The sequence below is a fragment of the Erpetoichthys calabaricus genome, assembly GCF_900747795.2.
Source record: "Erpetoichthys calabaricus chromosome 1 unlocalized genomic scaffold, fErpCal1.3 SUPER_1_unloc_24, whole genome shotgun sequence".
In the NCBI taxonomy this organism is placed as follows: Eukaryota; Metazoa; Chordata; class Cladistia; order Polypteriformes; family Polypteridae; genus Erpetoichthys; species Erpetoichthys calabaricus.
Genome location: NW_026261590.1, coordinates 1,083,188 through 1,107,032, shown reverse-complemented (window position 1 = coordinate 1,107,032; position 23,845 = coordinate 1,083,188). Strand labels below are relative to the sequence as shown.

The 23,845-nt window shown below is 43.6% G+C and overlaps 1 protein-coding gene, 1 long non-coding RNA gene and 1 pseudogene across 2 annotated transcripts in view; 2 read left to right on the top strand and 1 right to left on the bottom strand.

Moving 5' to 3' along the window:
* Nucleotides 1-23,845, bottom strand: part of LOC127526389 (zinc finger protein 420-like) — a 537,318-nt pseudogene that overhangs the window by 95,886 nt on the left and 417,587 nt on the right.
* LOC127526387 (uncharacterized) overlaps nt 1-23,845 on the top strand; it is a 399,704-nt gene that overhangs the window by 4,206 nt on the left and 371,653 nt on the right. The window lies entirely within an intron of this gene.
* On the top strand, nt 5,474-7,128 carry LOC127526384 (gastrula zinc finger protein XlCGF49.1-like). The gene has a single exon (XM_051921792.1). The coding sequence runs from the start codon at nt 6,023-6,025 to the stop codon at nt 6,710-6,712; it is 690 nt and encodes a 229-aa protein (XP_051777752.1). The 5' UTR covers nt 5,474-6,022; the 3' UTR covers nt 6,713-7,128.

The following is a 23,845-nucleotide window of genomic DNA, read 5'->3' as shown; positions in this document are numbered from 1 at the left end:
TTGTTTCTAGCTTTCTTTAACAAAACCCATTCAAACTATAATGTATTACCTTTTTACTTTCTCCACATGTAGTATTGTGGAGTAGACATGTCACCCATTTGACTGTTCAATACATTTGCACAATTTAGACCCCTCTGAATGAAAGTGTTTCACGTCTGCCTGTGTGCGAGAATCTCTGTGCATCAGTGGAGAGCAAAACCTGTGAATGGATAAACCAGTCCTGTTCACGTTTATTATTATATATTCTGAAATTGCAAAGACTTTGTGAATGTGAAGAAAACTGGTCCACTGAACTTTACTGAGTTAAACAAACAAAATTGTTAATTAAAGCAGAATTTCATCTAAAACGTGTGAAACATTCTATGAAATTAGTTTTAAAGGATTTTGATGCTTTTAGCCATTTCATGTTTTCTGTCAATTCAGTTGCCCCGTATGAAAAGGGCTGATCTTTGTGATGTGGTGACTTTTTAATTTTTGAAGTTTTTGAAAATACAAGTTGGTACAGTACTTGAAATCTTTTTGAAATTCTCATCCATTTTAGAGCATTAGAAAAAAATGATTCAGTTCAGGTAATTTTATTTTGTAGTCCTGTTCACTGAGTGGTGGCTCTAATAAATTCACAGGTATGATCTAATGAAACATTTTACAAATGATTAATCACATAATGAGTTAAAACAGACAGGAAAACAAAGCCGTTTCAAACTGACTAACATAAATGAAACAGAACAGTATCTGTCAATGAAAATCAAATATGAAGAACACGGCCAATTATGACAAAGCTAGGAAAGTGAGGACACCATGCCACCATCTTAAATAAGGAGGCAATATAACATCATGTGATGGAGCTAAGGGATTGGCGTTATAGTACAAAACATGCCCTAAACTCAGAATAGGCTGTAGGTGATATCAGAACTCAACAGTTAGTACAGCCTACATGACTGTATGCCACCCAGTAATGGCGTTTAGTGTTAGGAATTTTTTTTTTTTAAATAGCTATGGCAAACTACGCAAATTCAAAACAATTGATTTAGACGAACAGTCCATCCACCAAAAAACCATGAATGAGTCTATCAAAAAACTACATGGAGTGAAGGAAACGTCAGAATTAAAAGCACAATCTTCTCAAAATAAATACTATTCTGGTGCTGTATCAGTTTAAAAAGGGTCACTATGTAGACCGATGTCTTGGGTCTCTAGCCGTACCTATTGCTCAACTTTAACGATAGGAGTAGCCTTACATTTGTAATCAGAAAATCATTTGGCCAAGAGCTTTTCAAAAAGTTTTTGAGCCAAATTCAACTTTTCACAAAACTGTTAAATATGTAATTATTTAAAAACAGATGGAAAAGTAGAGAGGAAAGTGACTCAAGGAATCTAGAATGACAACCATACAGGCACTCAAATGGTGACATTGTAGGAGCAGAGTGAACTGGTACATTCCTAGCAGAGTCAGCAATGGGTAGAAAATCAACCCAGTCATCTTGATTAGGACCAATCAAACAGCACAAGTGTTTCTGTAGGCCTCTGTTAATTCTTTACATTTGCCCATTAGCTTCTGGCTGATAACCAAACATTTAAAGTTTTATAGAACAACCAAATCTCTGACAGAATAGTTTCTAGAAGCAAGAAATAAATGGAAGACCACGGTTTGATACATCTTGATACAGAAAACCATAGATACTATCAGTCTTTTCTACAGGGTGGTCCAGATCTAATTATGCAGATCCAGATCATCTGGATGAGTTTGACTTATGCGGGGACGATTCCAGTTCAGCACAAAGACAATTCTTCATGTTGTCAGTTCGCACACTTCTCGATGGTCTAGGATTTTTCAGGTGATTTTCTTTGTAATAAACTTAACTTACAGCGTAATGAAAATTACATAATTAGATCTGCACCACCCTATAGAAAGACACCTGCCAGGTGTTTAGTAGAAGTGAATGAGATGCACACATTTCAAAACTCAATCTACCTCCACAAAAATTGTCTTAAAACCCTTGGAGGAAGGCATATCAGTAATAAAGTCCATGGTTTACTGCTCCCATGAACGTAATGGTACCGGAGCAGTCCAACATGTAGCTTGTATAACCCCAAACATCTTCATGCATACTTTTCCAACAAAAATTTGGCTGAAGTATCTTAAACTCTGTGGTCCGGTGACACAGTTCCAATATTTGCTTTTAAATGCTAGGAGGAACACACACACACACACACACACACACAGCCTGAAAGAAGGTATTTTGGGCAGACTCAACCTCTGTCATTATATTATCAATCAATGGTAAGAATATACAGGTAAAATTCCGTTATAACGAACTCCTAGGGACCTAAAAAATATTTCGATGTAACAAAAATTTTGTTATAATAAGATTCTATATTTGTTACTGTAGTGCTCTCTTTAACTTGCGTCCAGGCATTTGCAATCATTTCCATAGCTTCTTTTGCGTTAATTTTAATCAAGTCCTACCTACAAGTTATGCTGGCGATAATTTTTCTCAGCATTTCTTTGTGGTAAAATACTTTCAGGGTGAAAATGATGCCCAAATCCAATGGCTGAAGCACTGCTGTGTAGTTGGGTGGGAGGAATTCAACCTGGAAATTACCTAAATGTGGAAGCATGTTGTGGGCAACACAATTATCAATCAGGAGCCGAATCATCCTTTTCTTCATATTGTGTCGTTTCTGAACTCTTGAGACCCTCCCCACCCAAAGGGAACGACACACTGAGGTGCTTCCCGAAGTGCGATTGCAGCGTCTGTGGAAGATTGTTTGTCCATTGCCGGGGCAGGGTAACAACAGGCTCATAGCGCTGCAGTGAAGTGACACAGAAGCAAATCCTAAAAGATCGGGGTTGCACTATAAGTCCCTGTCTTTTACCCCAAAACACGAGGCTAAGTCTCCGAACTTTAGCAAAACCAGCTTTATTCAGCTCGAAACAGGAACGGCACACTTATTTTTTGTAGCGTGATCTGCCACTCTGCTATACTCAGACACAGCAGTCATGCAGGGTCATGGCCAGATCAGTGATCAAGTAATCCTGTTACCTGCATTTACAATGTTCCTTGAATATCACCCATCGATATCTTTTCTGTTTGCTTTCCTGAGAGACGCAGCACAGCTTTGAGCCTACTGTTGCCCCGGCAACAGATAAACAGTCTTCCATAGACACGGAGTTTGGACTTCGGGACGCTCTTCGGCATGCTGTCTAGTTGAGGGATGGCCCAAGAGAGTTTACAAACCTCACATTTTCTTGAATGAGTGCCGCATTAATAGGAATGTTTCTTGAACGGGCATCACTGAACCACATAAAAATGGCTTTTTCGACGTCTTCAAATGCAGCAGTTCACATATATTGGCAACCCGAGATTTTTCTTTTTTTGCTCCGTCTTTCAAGAAAGTTGACAGTGTTGATGGCGAAATTCCAAATTCACTGGCAACGTAGTTCACTGGCCTAATCTGCAAAAGCCAATAATGAAGTTAGCTAATGTCGACATGCTGGAAAAACAGATACAGTGAAATCTCCTTCTTCACAGTGTAAAGCTGCACCCAGTTGGGTGTGTCTTGTTCTGAAGACCTCCAATCTTCCTTGAGCACATAAAATTGCACTGTATATGCCTGCCTCCAATCAGCAATCAGTACAAATGATTCCTTAAATGTGAGAGGTCTTCCAATATCGTAATGCATAAGAAAATATTCTGAATAGTTCTTCAAATGCTTCTTTTTTGCTGAACATCAAAGGGACAACCCTACCTCGTTTTTGTTATAGGAGAGGGGCAAGTATATAGCGTTTTAAACAAGTAAACATACCTCACTTCAAACTCTGTTCTATTGATAACCTGCAACAAAATGGCCTTTTTTGTGTTTAGCATTATGAAATACCCAATTTATGACAAAGGACTGTGTTAAGATAGCAGAAATGTGATTTTAAAAAAGGTTAAGTTATGGATGAAAAACAAGAAGGCAGAAATTTAGCATCAATAATTTTAAGTTAGAGAGGCTTAAATCTCTGATATTAACTGGGGAACCTGTCTGGTTTGTATAGCAACATAAAGAACAACTTGTTGACTCTTGAATTTAAATGTGTGCAAGAGGTGCCGTCCTTCTTTGTAATAATAAGAGGATGGGATAGTTGATTTCAAATGGAAGAAATTCTCTGCCTTCCTTCAACTACATACTCCATAGTTTGGTGTGTCTGTGACGTGGGAAATTATTTAGTGTAGCAAAGTTAAAATACGGAACAATTAGTAACTGTGCTAGATTGTGGTCTTCAGAGTAGGACTGGACTTGAAGCAAATATTTTGAAGTCCTAGCATTTGATGTCTGATATATAATGGCAGGTCCTTCAGCAATAAATCTGAAAATCAAAAAAACATTGGGCAGAGTTCTTTTATTAGCAGTGCTCATTACATGAGGCTTAATCAGTCTCTCTTTCAAGAAAAACTCTAGAATTTTGACTGGGCAAAGTAAAAGGAGTAAAGGGTACTTTAATATTTCTGGCCTCCCAGTGTGTGTATAAATCTATTTCTACTTCTTGTTCCTGACCTCGAGCTGGATAAATATCAGACTTATTTCTACGCGATTTATAGAAAAGAAAAATACATGCCTGAGCCTTTCTTTATTAATCAAATAACTGTAAAACTCATATTTTTAACTTCACTAAAGATCTAATGTCTCTGATGAACCATGGGATTTTGTGCACCGCTTCTTCTTCTTTCAGCTGCTCCCGTTAAGGGTTGCCACAGTAGATCATCTCCTTCCATATCTTTTTGTCCTCTGTATCTTGTTCTGTTACCCCCATCACCTGCATGTCCTCTCTCACCACATTCATAAACCTTCTCTTAGGCCTTCCTCTTTTCCTTTTCCCTGCCAGCTCTATCCTTAGCATCCTTCTCCCAATATACCCAGCATCTCACCTCTGCACAGGTCCAAACCAACGCAATCTTTCCTCTCTGACTTTGTCTCCCAACCGTCCAACTTGAGTGGATCCTCTATAGCCCTCATTTCTAATCCTGTCCATCCTCGTCACCCCCAATGCAAATCTAAGAGCTGGAGGTAGCAGAGATAAAGATGCTGTCAGGGAAGAGGAAAAGAGGAAGGCCTAAGAGGAGGTTTATGGATGTGGTGAGACAGGACATGCAGGTGATGGGTGTAACAGAACAAGATGCACAGGACAGAAAGATATGGATGAAGATGATCCTCTGTGGCAACCCCTAATGGGAGCAGCCGAAAGAAGTATGTAAATATACTATGTGGCTTACTGTCTAATAATTTTGATTGCCCAGGACGGGAGTTCACACTTATTCCAATAAATGAGCTCCTTAATTAGCACAGTTATCACTGTGCATGTAGATGTACTGGCTTTATCATCCTTGACATTTCTATATGGGGTCTTCTCTAAAAGATCTGCAGGTCAAGTTGGCCACCCTTGCTGCCCCAGTTGCTCCTTATTTTTCAAGCCATTAATTAATGATAGTTGCTCATGGCTTGTTCCTGGTCCATGGTAACTGCATCCTAATATGGCTTCATGTGTTTGTTAATTCAGTCTGCAAATGTTGGGATTGTTGAAGTGTTAACTCCATTAGCATGCTTTTGTAAAGTGGGTTGCAATAGGCATATACTGTTAAACACTGAATATTCTCTTGTAGTGCTATTTTATTTTAAATATTAGTCATTTAAAACTTTAACTCTTATTTTTATTTCTGTAGATTTTCAAGAGAATGACAACTCGTCCTCTCTTCAGGGTCGTCCACAAATTAAACAACCTAATGAGAATAGGAAGAAACTGGCATCTGCAACAAAAGACTTGGTAACGGCCTCTCAGCACCCTAGATTTCAGCCCATTGTGAAGCTAGCAAGAATCGATGTCATCAAAACTCAAGGATTGTACAATCTAAATCCAATCCGCCAACAGTGTGTGAGAACATTTAAATACAAATTGAATTCTAAAGATAATGGAAGGATTCATGGGAGTAAGAAACCGTATCACTGTCCTGAAGGTGGGAAACAATTCTCAAATAGTCACATGCCTAAGAAACACAGAGAAGATAATACAGGGAAGGAGCCATACCACCGTTCTGAATGTGTTAAGAACTTTTCAAAATGCAGCCATACCACAACTCCCATTGTAGAGAAACCATATTTGTCTAAAGATGGCAAACGATTCTCACAAGTGAGCCACCTTGAGACACACATGATTGGTCATGGAGGACAGGGTTTATGCCGTTGTTTACCACATGCTGGACATTCCTTTGACAAGAGCAGTCTTTTCAAACACAAAATAATTAATACTGGAGAGAAACCATATTGTTGTTCTGAATGTGGCAAATGGTTCTCAAAAACAAGCATTCTTCAGACACACATGAGAATGCACACAGGAGAACAGCCATTTTCCTGTTTTGAATGTGGCAAACGGTTCTCACAAACAGGCCATCTTCAGACACACATGAGAGTGCACACAGGAGAACAGCCATTTTCCTGTTCTCAATGTGGCAAACAATTTTCAGATAGCAGTAATTATCGCAGGCATTTAAGAGTTCACACTGGTGAGAAGCCCTATTGCTGTCCTGAATGTGGCAAAAGATTTTCCGACACAGGCGGTCTAATGCGTCACGCAGAAGTCCACAGTAAAGACCGTCCTTATGCCTGTTCTGAATGTGGCAAGAAATTCTCACGAAGAAGCAATCTTCACAGACATATAAGAACACACGTTTGATAGAGGCCATACTCGTTTCCTGATTGTGACAAGCTATTCACCGATAACAGCAGCCTTCATAGACACAACAGAATTCATTCTGGATTAAGGCCATATTGTTGCTCTGAATGTGGTAAGCGATTCATACAACCGTGCAGTCTTCATCGACACGTAAGAACTCACACAGGAGAAAAGCCATACTGTTGCTCTAAGTGTGGAAAAACATTCATACAGAAAACTCATCTTCAGGGACACATGAAAATTCATGCTAAAAAGGCAAAGTCCAAAGAGACTGTAAATAACAAAAAGAAAAATCTGAAATAATTCAGTCAGGTGTGGAAAGAAAATTGGAATTGCTCTGCTAGTTGGTTACACAGAATGCAAATGACAAAAAGTTGCAGACTCATTTAGGCAACCCTGCTTATTAATTTACTGTAAGTGGCTTTTGCACTAAGGACTATTGCATATTGTACACAGGTCTACTTTACAAGTCCTAATGTTATTTATCTTGTTATACTTCTATACTTTTTTATATTTTATTGTATTGCGAGGTTGAGAGAGAAACAGTATTTTGATTCTCCTGTATGTTCTGCACATATAGTGAATTGACAGTAAATGGCTATTTGATTTGATTTCAGTATTTCTATTATCATTTCTCCAGAGTCTGTATTGGTGTTCACACCACTCTCTGGTGTGGCTGCTGCTCTTTCTATCTGAAGATTTAGTCCAGCTGGGGTTCGATCAGCCCAGTAGTCTCACAATGGGAGTGTATGAATGTACAGATGCATGTTTAGCATACAGCTGATGACGTGTTCATCTAATATAAATAAGGCCGTATATGGACATCCTGTATTACGTTACACAGAGAGATACCTGATACTTCAAGCCCGGAGTGACCTTGAGGGGCTGCATACTTGAATGAACTCATCCTACTTACATCAATCCATCCATCCTCTTCCACTTATCCGAGATCGGGTCGCGGGGGCAACAGCTGCTGAGATGCCCAGACTTCCCTCTGCCCGGCCACTTCTTCCTGGGGAATCCCGAGGTGTTCCCAGGCCAGCCGGGAGACATAGTCCCTCCAGCGTGTCCTGGGTCTTCCCCGGGGCCTCCTGCCGGTTGGTCGTGCCCAGAACACCTCACCAGCGAGGCATCCTGATCAGATGCCCGAGCCACCTCATCTGACTCCTCTCAATGCGGAGGAGCAGCGGCTCTACTCTGAGCCCCTCCTGGATGACTGAGCTTCTCACCCTGTCTTTAAGGGAAAGCCCAGACACCCTGCGGAGGAAACTCATTTCAGCCGTTTGTATTCGCGATCTCGTTCTTTCAGTCACTACCCATAGTTCATGAACATAGGTGAGGGTAGGAACATAGATCGACTGGTAAATTGAGAGCTTTGCCTTTCGGCTCAGCTCCTTTTTCACCACGACAGACCGATGCAGAGCCCGCATCACTGTGGACGCCGCACTGATCCGCCTGTCGATCTCATGCTCCATTCTTCTCTCACTTGTGAACAAGACCCCGAGATACTTCAACTTCTCCACTTGGGGAAGGATCTCGCTACCAACCCTGAGACGGCACTCCACCCTTTTCCGGCTGAGGACCATGGTCTCGGATTTGGAGGTGCTGATTCCCATCCCAGCCGCTTCACACTCAGCTGCGAACCGATCCAGAGGGAGCTGAAGATCACGGCCTGATGAAGCAAACAGGACAACATCATCTGCAAAAAGCAGTGACCCAATCCTGAGTCCACCAAACCGGACCCCCTCAACATCCATAAAAGTTATGAACAGAATCGGTGACAAAGGGCAGCCCTGGCGGAGTCCAACTCTCACTGGAAACGGGTTCGACTTACTGCCGGCAATGCAGACCAAGCTCTGGCACCGATCGTACAGGGACTGAACAGCCCTTATCAGGGGGTCCGGTACCCCATACTCCTGGAGCACCCCCCACAGGATTCCCCGAGGGTCACAGTCAAATGCCTTTTCCAAGTCCACAAAACACATGTAGACTGGTTGGGCAAACTCCCATGCACCCTCCAGGACCCTGCTAAGGGTGTAGAGCTGGTCCACTGTTCCACAACCAGGACAAAAACCAGACTGTTCCTCCTGAATCCCTGATGTCCATGTGATGTTGCAGAGGCATGTCAACCAAGACAGTCCTGCAACATCCAGAGCCTTGAGGAACTCCGGGAGTATCTCATCCACCCCCGGGGCCCTGCCACCAAGGAGTTTTTTGACCACATCGGTAACCTTAGCCCCAGAGATGGAGGAGCCCACCTCCGAGTCCCCAGGCTCTGCTTCCTTATTGGAAGGCATGTTAGTGGGATTGAGGAGGTCTTCAAAGTACTCCCCACAACATCCCGAGTCGAGGTCAGCAGCGCACCATCCCCACCATATACAGTGTTGACAGTACATTGCTTCCCCCTCCTGAGACGCCGGACGGTGGACCAGAATCTCATTGAGGCATTCCGAAAGTCGTTCTCCATGGCCTCCCCAAACTCCTCCCACGCCCGAGTTATTGCCTCAGCAACCACAAAGCCGCATTCCTCTTGGCCTTCCAGTACCTATCAGCTGCCTCCAGAGTCCCACATGACAAAAGGATCCTGTAGGACTCTTCCTTCAGCTTGACGGCATCCCTCACCGCCGGTGTCCACCAACGGGTTCGGGGATTGTTGCCACAACAGGCACCGACCACCTTACTGCCACTGCTCCGGTCAGCCGCCTGAACAATCGAGGCACGGAACATGGCCCATTTGGACTCAATGTCCCCCACCTCCCTCGGGACGTGGTCAAAGTTCTGCCGGAAGTGGGAGTTGAAGCTACTTCTGACAGTGGACTCTGCCAGATGTTCCCAGCAGACCCTCACAACACGTTTGGGCCTACCAGGCCTGACCGTCATCCTCCCCCACCATCGAAGCCAATCAGATGACACTCTCTTCACCCGAGTGTCCAAGACTTGTGGCCGCAAGTCCGACGACACGACCACAAAGTCGATCATCGAACTGAGGCCTAGGGTGTCCTGGTGCCAAGTGCACATATGAACACCCCTATGCTTGAACATGGTGTTTGTTATGGACAATCAGTGATGAGCACAGAAGTCCAATAACAAAACACCGCTCGGGTTCAGATCGGGGGGGCCATTCCTCCCAATCACGCCCTTCCAGGTCTCACTGTCATTGCCCACGTGAAGTCTCCCAGCAGAACGAGGGAGTCCCCAGAAGGTATGCCCTCTAGCACCCCCTCCAGGGACACCAAAAAGGGTGGGTACTCCGAACTGTTGTTCAGTGCATACGCACAAACAACAGTTAGGATCCGTCCCTCCACCCGAAGGCAGAGGGAGGCTACCCTCTCGTCCACCGGGGTAAACCCCAATGTACAGGCTCCAAGTCGGGGGGCAATAAGTATACCCACACCCGCTCGGTGCCTCTCACCGGGGGCAACTCCAGAGTGGTAGAGAGTCCAGCCCCTCTCAAGGAGATTGGTTCCAGAGTCCAAGCTGTGCGTCGAGGTGAGTCCGACTATATCTAGCTGGAACCTCTCAACCTCACACACAAGCTCAGGCTCCTTCCCCTTCAGAGAGGTGACATTCCACATCCCAAGAGCCAGCTTCTGTAGCCGAGGATCAGACCACCAAGGTCCCCGCCTTCGGCCACCACCCAACTCACACTGCACCCGACCTCCTTGGCCCCTCTCATAGGTGGTGAGCCCATGGGAAGACCCTACTTACAGCAGTCAGACAAAAAAATATAACTGAAAAAGTTAGACAAAAAAAAAGAAAAGGTTCTCCACTACGTCCGCCACTACCCTCTGTGACAACTTCATTTCTATTCTGGCAAATGCTTCCCCTCTTTAAAGGCAACTCAGCTTGCACCCTATTAGATTTTAGTGGCCCAACATCATTTTTGTTGAAATGCTTTTAAGTTTTTTTTTGTTTTTTTTTTGTAAAAATAAATTAAAGTTCAAAAAGGGTCACAGTCAGGATTTGATCTTTGCACCCCTAAAGTATCAGGTCCATCTCCCATAGCAGTGAGCCACCAAAGCCAAACTGATCAATCAGATTGCTCAGAGGGATCCACACACTCGCAGACAGACAGAAGCTTTTTATTATCTTAGCTATTCGCTAAAGAAGCAACCTTGATGGATTTAATTATCTGTTCTCGTTTGATAAATGTCTTCTCTTCCTGTGACTCAATCTGATGTTCCTCAGGTACCACACTCTGTGGTTTGCTGCCCTCCTCTTCATGTAGGGGTATCTCTGGGCACAAGACACTCTCGTTCACGTCAGGCCCTGGTACCACAGCCTGTTTGTGGTCTTCTGCTTCATGCAGGGGGTGTCTGGACATCACACACTGTTATGTGTTTCACATCTGGTTCTGGTCTCATTGAAGACCATGAAGATGTTGATGATGTGCCAACTTCTGGATTACAGAGAAGCACAGCAGCCCACTCACCTTTCTGCAGTAAGACTCTGTCCTTCATGCCATAGGGGTAGCCATTCCAAGTGATCATCCTTGTGAAGTTCACCGCCCCTCTTCATAAAGTGGTGACATCAGAGGCCTGAGGTTCCTGCTGTCACACAGGAGCTCAGCAGGTCTCCCAGCTTCTTACCTTAGGAACATGATGTCGTCCTCTGCTGTGAGTGACATGTGAAGTGTCATTTCTTGCTTTCCTTTCTTTGACTACTGGACCCCAGTTACCTCTGACTGCTCCATTTTAATGGAGTCACCGTTCTGTAACATAATGTCAGTCCTTTCCATCTCTTCACTGGTGTGTTTGAGGCAGGCAGGTCATTCTTTCAAACCTGAGCTCCGCCACATCACCACTGCAGTATCTTCATCAGCTCTTCTTCCTCATTCCACAAGTGAGCTGAGATCTCACAAAGCTGCCGCACAGCCTGTCCATTAAGTGCCAGGACCAGATGGAGTGCCGACTCTCCCAGGACCATTGCTTTAGTTGTGTCACCACCTCAGACGTCACCTGATGAGCCTCCCATGCTGAACTACCATCATGCTGTGGAAGCTCAGTCTGCACCTCAACACTAATAGAGAGGACATCAAAACCTTCACTAGAAATTGGACAATTTATCTGTAATGGTGACAGAATGACATAAACGAAAATGTGAAGGTTCACAGTGAAAGATACTTCAGGACGTTTAAAAATAAATTCAAACATAACAGGAATGAGGGCGACAACTGGGAGACATTTTTATGTTTACAAGAAAAACTTAAAGAACCAAAAGTTACCCTGAGAGCCACAATTGTTCTTTACAGCTCCTCACTTGAGTACGTGTGGCACAGTAAATGTGACGAGTTGATGTCCACCTCATTTATCACCCGAGTGCCCTGCGATTCTAAACTGAGCAGCTGCAGGTTCAATTCAGGCAGTTCATGGTGGGCACGGGCAGCAGACGGGCACATCATTAGCTTAATGTTTAGATTGGCACTGCCACATTTGTCCAGATGACGAGGTGACAGGAGATGTGAGGGGGCTCAGTGTAAGAGCAGACAGTGATGGACTCGGACACACACACACACACACACACACACACACACACACACACTGATGTTCTTGTCTAAGCTAACACTACGGCCACCGAGTTTTATTGAATTAACTTGGCGACTCCACACCGTACGTTACACACAGACAAGTGTGGTGAATGACAGAATGACAACACGATCTTCATCCTCTGTATGGTTTAGTTCTACTCTTTGGACGTTTTTTCACTTTTATTTATTTCTGGTGAGCAATTTTTTAGTTTTCATTTTGGTTTGCAAAAATACTTCGGTGGAACACTAAGATGGTAGAAGGTTCAAGAACATAAGTCAAGCTGAGTTAGAACTGTTTAAAGGGAATAAGGCCTGAACATTATGGGGGAGTTGGGCCTCACAGCACTACGTCCCATTAAATTCAGAGCTAGACACCCACAGGATATCAAAAGGGGCCACAAGTAGCAACAAAAGAGGAGGTTTTACTTACAAATAAAGGCTAAATATGAGAAAGGGGAGACAGAGACCACAAGGAGGTAGAATCCCAAACACTTAACTCTACTCCACAGCAGTAGCTCTAGTTAGCCATTGGCTGGCTAGCTCACTTACCCACACAAAGCCCCCTCTCCTTCTCCACCAGCTGTGCTCCCATCCAGTCCACTCCTCGATTTCCAGCTCATCCTGGTTCTGCTCAGATGGACCTTTAATGCTCACATCTCACACACCTACCAGCCCAGAGCCCAGAACTCCTCAATATAGCACAGTCTTCCTCAGTTTGTGAGAAATGTAGCCCACCTCAACTCCAAAGTGATCATGGCATTCAGGTTTCTAAATGGAGAGTACCCACAATGGGCAGCATGGTGGCACAGTGGTAGCGCTGCTGCCTCACAGTAAGGAGATCTTGGTTTGCTTCCCGTGTCCTCCCTGCGTGCAGTTTGCATGTTCTCCTCGTGTCTGCATGGCTTTCCTCCCACAGTCCAAAGACATGCAGGTTAGGTGCATTGGTGATCCTAAATTGTCCCTAGTGTGTGTGTGTGTGTGTATGTGTATGCCCTGTGGTGGGCTGGCGCCCTGCCCGGGGTTTGTTTCCTGCCTTGCGCCCTGTGCTGGCTGGGATTGGCTCCAGCAGAACCCTGTCACCCAGTGTTAGGATATAGCAGGCTGGATGATGGATGGAGTATCCATAATGCCCCGGAGCCAAGAACAATGAAGTCCAGCAGCCGCTTTGCTTTGTGATGTCCCCAGCTTGGACCTTACTGGAGTAAAATCTTCACTTATGTATCCATCGTGTGCTCACAGTGATCTGTTATATAGTGCCTTTCATGTCTGTGTTGGACCTTCTTAACACACATATCACATCATACTATTACATGTGTGTTATACACAAAGACAAGTGTGGTGAACATCAGCCTGACAACACCAGCCTCATTCTCCTTATTCTCTACTTCTTCTCTTCACAGTTTATTTAAGTTTTATTTCAGTTCCGGTTCACTAAATTATAATTTGAACAATGTGACTCCGCCCCCTGCTTGCTTCACTTACCCACCCCCGGGTTTGGTTTCACGGATATACAATTTAAAGAGATTGTTACATATGCATTATTTTCACTTTCACTTTAAAACTTTTATAAAAACAATACTTGTCCTTTATTTCCAGCCCTGTTATATAAATCTTGTTATAATATTGAGATTATTGTCACTATCTCTGTATTAAACTGTATAAATGTATTTTTCATTTTCTTTTCTGTAAGCATGCAGAGCTGAGCCAGACTTAGCACAGAGTGTCAGCATTCAGATTTGCTGGGCCAGGCATTAGGATAAGACAGACAGGGACAGCTGGAGGCCTGTGCTTCAGCCTAAAGAGTACTGGGTGTTGTTTAAACCTGCTGTCTGATGTCAGCTAAAATCTTGTATCCTTGTTTGGAAATGGGCTCTGTGCCACCTGGGGGCTTGCGTATGGAAAACCCTATAAAGCATTCTGGAGAATTGCCAGCCATTGGGAGACTCAATAGCCGGACTACAGGAGACTACGTCTAATCGGTCCGAGAAATCCTTCCTGCACTGTGACGATGACCGCAAACTCCACACGCAAGGCCCTCACACGACTGAGTACTGCGGTGTGTTTCCCCCGTTATTTATGCAGCGTAACCCAATATTAAACAAAAGCTAAGTTCATCTTCTCTGTCATGTAATCTTATAAACCATCATTGCATGCTGGGGGGGTAACACCTTTTTAATTTATATTTATTTAAATCCAGGTTAATTAAAACGCTGCAATTTTAAAGAACTTATTTCCATGGAGCTAAAACCTCATATCGGAAAACAAATTGGCGTAGTCTGCAGGATTGTGGCTATATTATTAAACTATATATATATATATATATATATAAATAAAAAATGTATATTTAATAAATATGCTTCAAATAATGTCGGCAAGGAAGGTCTCAGCAACGTACCGTTACGTATACCAGGTTGGTCGCGCGCACTGTCATGGACGCCTGTAGCTGACTTATTTAATACATATACGGCCCCAAGTGCGTGGCCCGAGCTAGAAGGAGAAGTTAATACTTCAAATGTCCAAAAGGCGGTTTTGGCACTCGGGCTAGAACGCAGGGGTAAGAAGGAACGAATAGCCGCCGGTGAATTAGGATGGCTTTTATTAACCGCAATACGCGAGTTAGACCATAAAGTTCAAAGTATGGTCATAGAGTGTGGGGAACTTAAACAAGAAATAGAACATCTACAAGAAAAGCAAAGTATCTCTCGCGAATGCATGGAAAATGGCGTGTCCTGTGCAGAAGAGTGGGAGAATAAATGCACTGCTTTAGCCGTACGTTTGGTGCATGATAGAAGGCGGACACAAAGGAAAAAACATCCTGTTTCCTCTTTTAAAATACGAGCCATAATGCATGGTGATTGGAACCAAGAAACATGGGATGGCATAGTATATACAGTGCATCCAGAAAGTATTCCCAGCGCTTCATCACTTTGTCCACATTTTATGTTACAGCCTTATTCCAAAATGGATTAAATTCATTTTTTCCTCAGAATTCTACACACAACACCCCATAATGACAACATGAAAAACGTTTACTTGAGATTTTTGCAAATTTATTAAAAATAAAAAATTGAGAAAGCACATGTACATAAGTATTCACAGCCTTTGCCGTGAAGCTCAAAATTGAGCTCAGGTGCATCCTGTTTCCCCTGATCATCCTTGAGATGTTTCTGCAGCTTCATTGGAGTCCACCTGTGGTAAATTCAGTTGACTGGACATGATTTGGAAAGGCACACACCTGTCTATATAAGGTCCCACAGTTGACAGTTCATGTCAGAGCACAAACCGAGCATGAAGTCAAAGGAATTGTCTGTAGACCTCCGTGACAGGATTGTCTCGAGGCACAAATCTGGGGAAGGTTACAGAAAAATTTCTGCTGCTTTAAAGGTCCCAATGAGCACAGTGGCCTCCATCATCCGTAAGTGGAAGAAGTTTGAAACCACCAGGACTCTTCCTAGAGCTGGCCGGCCATCTAAATTGAGCGATTGGGGGAGAAGGGCCTTAGTCAGGGAGGTGACCAAGAACCCGATGGTCACACTGTCAGAGCTCCAGAGGTCCTCTGTGGAGAGAGGAGAACCTTCCAGAAGGACAACCATCTCTGCAGCTATCCACCAACCAGGCCTGTATGGTAGAGTGGCCAGATGGAAGCCACTCCTTAGTAAAAGGCACATGGCAGCCTGCCTGGAGTTTGCCAAAAGGCACCTGAAGGACTCTCAGACCATGAGAAAGAAAATTCTCTGGTCTGATGAGACAAAGATTGAACTCTTTGGTGTGAATGCCAGGCGTCACGTTTGGAGGAAACCAGGCACCGCTCATCACCAGGCCAATACCATCCCTACAGTGGAGCATGGTGGTGGCAGCATCATGCTGTGGGGATGTTTTCAGCGGCAGGGACTGGGAGACTAGTCAGGATAAAGGGAAAGATGACTGCAGCAATGTACAGAGACATCCTGGATGAAAACCTGCTCCAGAGCGCTCTTGACCTCAGACTGGGGCGACGGTTCATCTTTCAGCAGGACAACGACCCTAAGCACACAGCCAAGATATCAAAGGAGTGGCTTCAGGACAACTCTGTGAATGTCCTTGAGTGGCCCAGCCAGAGCCCAGACTTGAATCCGATTGAACATCTCTGGAGAGATCTTAAAATGGCTGTGCACCAACGCTTCCCATCCAACCTGATGGAGCTTGAGAGGTGCTGCAAAGAGGAATGGGCGAAACTGGCCAAGGATAGGTGTGCCAAGCTTGTGGCATCATATTCAAAAAGACTTGAGGCTGGAATTGCTGCCAAAGGTGCATCGACAAAGTATTGAGCAAAGGCTGTGAATACTTATGGACATGGGATTTCTGTTTTTTTATTTTTAATAAATTTGCAAAAACCTCAAGTAAACTTTTTTCACGTGGTCATTATGGGGTGTTGTGTGCAGAATTCTGAGGAAAATAATGAATTTAATCCATTTTGGAATAAGGCTGTAACATAACAAAATGTGGGAAAGTGATGCGCTGTGAATACTTTCTGGATGCACTGTATAACTCAGACAGTGACGATGATGTTTTGGGGGAATACGGCATGGAATCAGATGAGATAAATGATAATAATAATAATTTTGACATAATAGACGCAAGACCGGTTGTTCAAAATAAAACCAAAGCGCACCTAGGCGGACAGCATAGGGTAACGCGAACCGTACGTGATTTTACACAAACAGTGTTTCTGGAAATTGGTAAACAGTATAGGCAGAGACCAGGCGAGAGCTTGATGCAATGGATATTATGTATATGGGATGAGGGTGGTGATAGTTTCAGTTGACGAATGTAGAGATTAAAAATTTAGGCTCTATCACTACGAATCCTAAAGTAAGGAATGTGTTACGAGGGACACAAAATCAAGCGATAGTCTCGATCGTAGAATGGGTAGTAAATGCTGTAAAACACGCATATCCAGATGCTAGAGACTCAGAAGAGATTGATAGATCCTGGCTGACAGCTCCTGAAGCAATTCAGCAGCTGTGAGAAATGGGCGTCAATCAGCTATTTATAAAGTCGCACCAGGAGTCGCGTTTGCTGGCCCTGATACTGAGGCATTCACTGCTGGGATGCGAAGCCGTCTAATAAAAAACGCACCGAGTTTGTTAAAAGGGGCTCTATTATCTATGCTCGCCGGAGCTAATCAACAGACAGTATGGGATGTGACTGCGTTATTGAGTCAGTTAGATGAATTAGGCGCTACGGTGTCGGCATCTACTGGGAAGAGACCAGTCAGAGCCATAGAAGAAAATGATATACTAACTGTACGTCGTGGAAAGATAATTCATGATCTGCTACGAGCAGGGTAAATAGAAGGGACATAGATGGCAAACAAACTGCAGAACTTTTTCAGAAATGGCAAGCTCTGAGAAAGCCTAAAAATGAAGAGGGCATAACTACTCCAACCGCACCGCCTAGTGAACCAGAAAAGAGACACTCTGAACAAAAACCGAGATGATATTTTAACTTTCCAAAAGGGTGGCGCACACCCTGACTGACGTATTGAGGGGATGGCAGGTCTCCTGTAGGCGGGGAGGTACGGCTCATTCATACAGGAGACCGACGCCCGTACGTCCCACTAACAATTTACTGGGGTAACGGAAGAAAACCACATCAGGTTATGGCACTTATGGACACTGGGGCAGAAGTAACTTTAATTCACGGGAATCCACAGAACTTTTCAGGACCAATTGTAAATGTAAATGGATACGGGGGCTCAGATATACAGGCGAAACTAATCACAGTACACTTAGCACTAGGAAAGTCACCCTCTTTTAAAGCTAATGTGGTAGTTTCAGAATTGCCTGAATATATTCTGGGGATAGATATTCTTACAGGAAGGTCATTACAAACAAAGTGGGGAACATTTTCTTTTGGGATTCGTAATTTAATGTGTAGAGCAGTTAAAGTAATAGTAAGAGGAAAGGCGAAATGGACCCCTTTAGAAATCCCAGTACCTGACACACCTGTAAATTTAAAACAGTATCGTTTGCCAGGAGGTTTACAAGAAATAGGAGAAACAGTGGAAGAGTTACTGCGGGTAGGAATTATTCGACCTGCGGTTAGCCCTTTCAATTCTCCTGTGTGGCCAGTCAGAAAACCGGATGGTTCATGGAGGATGACGATCGACTACAGAGGTCTAAATGCTAAAGCACCGCAATTGACTGCTGCAGTTCCTGATATCGTTACCATCGTAGAAGACATCATGGCTAATGCAGGAGAGTGGCCTGCTGTCATCGACCTGGCTAATGCTTCTTTCTCTATTCCAATTGCAATCCAAAGTCAAGATCAGTTTGCGTTTACCTGGAAGGACAGACAGTACACTTTTCTGGTACTGCCACAGGGATACCTACACAGCCCTACACTGTGCCATGGACTTGTAGCAAGAGACCTGACTACCTGCCCAGAGTTGGAAAAGGTACGACGCTTCCATTATGTGGGTGATATAACGTTAACTGGAGATGAATCATCAGTAACAAATGCATTGCCTGCTTTAATAACGCACATGGAGAGCAGAGGATGGGCCGTAAATAAGGACAAAATCCAAGGACCCACCAGAGAAGTTCAATTTCTGGGCATGATGTGGTTTGGACCAGAAAAACGAGTGCCCCAAAAAGTAATTGACTCTTTGTGTAAGTTACAGGCACCCACTAATAAAAAAGAAGCTCAATCCTTTGTGGGACTAATGGGTTTTTGGAGAGCTTTTGTGCCACATTTGGGACTCATTTTAAGACCAATACATGATGTTGTCAAGAAAAAGACACGGTTTGAATGGACAGAAAAACAACAAGCTGCTTTTGAGGCCGCTAAAGAAGCTTTAGTCCAACACCAAGGACTGGGACCTTTAAAAGCTGATTTGCCTTTTGAACTTGAAGCTACAGAACAGAACGACATTGCTACGTGGAGCTTGTGGTAAAAGCATGGCAGTAAATGTGGAGCCGACAGCTGACAGGATCACAGACTAAATGTACACCACTTGAAAAGCAGCTCCACAGCATACTGGGCCCTTCTGCACACTGAGAGACAGACTGGTCCTGCTCCAGTAAAGCTACGCACTAACTTGCCTATTGCTGGGTGGGTTAGAGACAATGGCCTGGGAGCGAGAGCAGGCGCTGCCCAAAATCAAACTTTATGCAAATGGAAATGGTGTTTGCAAGCAAGAGCACACTTTGAAGGAAAAGACACGAGTGCATTACAAGGCGCCATGGCAGGGGCTGAGATATATGAGGATCCAGATGACTCACCACCTGTTGTGTAGTGGAGTCGCCCTTTAAAGACACACCAGCATACGATCATCTGACACCAGCGCAACAGGACAACAGCTGGTTCACAGACGGGTCAGCAACTGTGGAAGGAGGAAAACGGCTTTGGAGAGCAGTAGCTTATCAGCCTCACACTGAGACCATCCTCCATCAACAGGGGAAGGTAAATCAAGCCAATGGGCTGAACTTCTTGCTGTAGCCATGGCATTAACAGAAAATCAAAGCTTCGCTATTGTTGTTTATACGGATAGCTGGGCAGTGTTTCAAGGACTAACAGTGTGGATAACCATGTGGAAAAGGGCTGCTTGGACTATTCATGGGAGAGAACTATGGGGTGACACAGAACTGTGGGAGGAGCTTTGGACAATGGGCATGAGAGGGGAGACCCTCATTGGTCATGTAGATGCCCATGCCCCACTGATATCCCTTGAAAGGATTTATAACCAACAAGCTGATATGATAGCTGCTGTTCGAGAAATCAAACAGGACGAAGGCTATACAGAGGATGATGAGCTGTGCCACTATGCTGAGGTACACGTAATCGAGCCTTCATTAATATCATTAGCAAGGTGGGCTCATGAAACTTCAGGACATATGGGAGCGGAAAAAACATATCAATGGTGTCATCAGCGATGTATACCAGTCACTAATGATATTGTTAAACAAACAGTGAACAACTGCTCTACCGGTACAGAAGTAAAACAATGGCCCTACAGAAGAAGGCAACTGGTAAACTGAAGAGAGGAATTGGACCAGGACAAATCTGGCAAGTGGACTACATTGGGCCACTGCCACGAGAAAATAAACAACTGTATGCCTTAACTGCAGTAGACACTTATTCTGGACTTTTACAAGTTCATCCATCAATAAGAGCTGACCAAGAAGCTACACTTAATGGACTAAGCCATTTAATCCAAGCATATGGAGTGTCTGAAGAAATCCAAAGTGATCAAGAAAGCCACTTTGCTGGGAAAGACGTACAAGAGTGGGCTCAAGGAGCTGGAATCCAGTGGACTTTACATATCCCTTATCACCCACAGGCAGCAGGACTTATTGAGAGACTGAATGGCCTTTTGAAAGAACAAGTTAATAAACTAACTGGGCAGACTCATCTTAAAGGCTGGACTAAAGTTTTAAAGCAAGCCTTATTTAACCTCAATAATCGTCCGTTGGCTGGGTCCACACCATTTATGAGACATCAAAATGTCGGAGGAGAGCCACCTGTGTGTGCCCTCCGCCTGACAACAATTAGCCCACTGGCAAACAATGAATGAACTCCCACAGGGTTACTGGTTTAGGGCACCTAAGTCACTCATAATCAAGTTAAACTCATCAGAAAAACTAAGCTTGGGAATAACAGGTCAGTGGCCACAGGAATGGGAGGTTAGAATAAATGTTGAAATGCTTGTACCAGACGCATGCCTAACAGAGACATTAGATATCTGTTTAAATGAATGGTGTTTAGTGTTAGCAAATCAAGGCAGTCAAGACATACACAGAGCTGAAGGACAGGCCATATGGAAACTGCACATAGAAAAAGTCGCACCTGTTCTAGTCAGTATTGAACAGTTTAAAGGAGAAATTGGAGGGAAGGTATGGGTATCAACTCCAGGGCAAAGCCTAGGGCAGGAGAAATAATAGCAGCAGGACCAGGAGACACCAGAATGGTTCTTTAACAGGCTCTCAGTCGCCCCTCTGCTTTCCCTTACACAGATTATCCTCACGTGTGGAGTAATCAGTACAGACGGTTTATGGAGCCGATGCACCTCCTACAATAAAGTTATTTGGGCTGCTGACACGCCAGGAACAGAAAAGTATGTGACATTGAACTTCACTCTTACCAAGAACTGTACCTGGCAGTTACGAGACAAGACACCTACGGCTCCGTTTTCCATGAAACTGGAATATCCTGAACTGTTACCTTTACCTGTTATGACTTATGAAGACACTGAAATAACTGTGACTGTGCATAATAATGTATCTGTCTGGTTAGCTATGATGAATTGTAAACCTGATTCTAATGGAGGATCACGTTGGACAATTGAAGGGGGGCAACAACTGACTGCAATATCAACACCCGAGAATGATGTAATATTATATGTGTTTAAAAAGGAACCAACAACAAATGTAAAGGTACCAGTAATGTTATGGGAAATTCATAAGACTAGAAGAGGAAATGGTTATCCATTTGACGCAACACTACTCAGGCAAATGAAAGGTTGTAAAAAAGCTAAGATAGCACATCAAATAATTACTGTAGCACTTGACATTAATGTTAGTGGGTTTAATATAAAATGTTATGATTTTCCAAAAGGAGAAAATATAGTACCACGCAGTACAGATGCAACATATCATTGTAGACACACACAATCTTTATGGCCTCCTCATAAGGTAGAAATAAAACGAAGGCCACAGCGAGACATTTGGGGGGCTATAGGAACTGGTTTAGGAGTAGGAGGTTTAGGTCTAGGGTCTCTTAATACTGCTGATATAGCCGCACTATATAACAAAATATCAGCTTGTTTTACACCAATAGATAACAGTTTGCAAACTTTGGCTCATTGGGGGCCAGAGTTGGCAGACAGACATTTACAGGCGTTGCTTTTATGGAAGACCCACCATGGATGGTTAAATGAGTCCTTATGGACTGGTTTGCAAAGCCAATGGGCCATAGATGTAGAATCGCCATGTTATTTAAAACAGATTATTGCTATACAGCAGTATTTAAATTTTAAGACAGATTGGGGTTTCAAAGACCCCCAACACTGGAGAAAGGAATTAAAATTACCATTAGACTGGTGGTTGTAGCCAAAGTCCTTCATGTGTGAAGAATCAATATGCCAAGCTGTATTTCAGGTAGCAACCACCGCTGAAGATGACAATGTTTGGTGTCCGTTTCATGTTCTGCCTGTTTTACTAGGAGGAACATGGTGGGCACCCATAGTAGACAGAAAATGTATAGACATGAATAATAATACTGTTGAACCTGACTTTAGTTATAATGTGGAAGATGAATGTTCTCTTCGTTCCCTTGTACTAATCCTCGTCTAAGGAGTTAAGCAGAAGTAAGGTTTAAAAACATGCTTTGCTGAGCAAATAGAAAAATATTTGTCAAACGGACTCAAGGTCTAAGCACTTCACACATGAGACTGCCTTTTCACGTTTTCCCTTAGTTTACATCTGAATGGCACAACAAAGGGCCCAAGGAATCAAGTTGCACAAGGAGCATTGAAGGGGCTCAAGGATTGTGTATAATAAAGTGTTGACTGTTGCATTTCATTATTGAATATTAAATCACGCATGCTAGGGGTATAAAAACTTTGCCCCACCCAACAGTGTTCAGAAGGACGCTGTCATGTAATATTGATTGCCTGCTTTTCTGAAACCTGCTCACTGTGACGATGGAAAATAAAGCTGCTATTATAACCACACCTGCTGTCTTGTCTACGTGATCTTCCACAATGTAGGGCCGGAGTGGTGGCTCTGAGGCTAAGGATCTGCGCTGGTATCCCGAAGGTTGCCGGTTCGAATCCCCGTCAGTGCCAAAAGAGATCCTACTCTGCTGGGCCCTTGAGCAAGGCCCTTAACCTGTAATTGCTCCAGGGGGCGCTGTACAATGGCTGACCCTGCGCTCTGACCCCAAGGTGTATGCGAAAAAAACTAACAAACACTGTTGTAAGTCGCTCTGGATAAGAGCGTCTGCTAAATGATGTAAATGTAAATAACTGGCAAGAAAGGTTCGTATGTCAAAGGGTGGGTACATTTCCACAGCCCTGTTTGCATCCTTTAGCTGGAGACTGTTGTTTGCGCCAAATAGCAGTAAATTCCACTGAAGTGTTTGAAACTGATACCACTTCTGTACGTGCAGTGACAATAAATAACACAACTTGGAGTGATGGCACCCATTACAAGGGCCCAGGGGTATCCTGTCGCACCAATGTTAGTACCATACAAGATGACTATTATGGAAGGACTTACGTTTTAACTACATGGGTGGATGTACATTGGGAAGCAGAAGCTAACCCATTCCTCCACTTACAATTGCCTATGAGATAGAATTACCTAAATATAAAGCGATTTGAGAGCATGCTAAAAAATATGAACATCTTTTTAATGTAACGTTACAAAAAGCAAGGGACCTACTAGTAAGATTAAAAACTGATGAAAAGAAAGTAATTACCTCTGCAGAAGAAATTGAAGAAATATCCACACATCACTGGTGAGATTTTTTCACTAAGTGGTCACCATCTAGTAACACTATTTTAAATGTACTTGTTCATCCAATTGTACTGTTAATTATTATTATTATAATTTTCACCATTA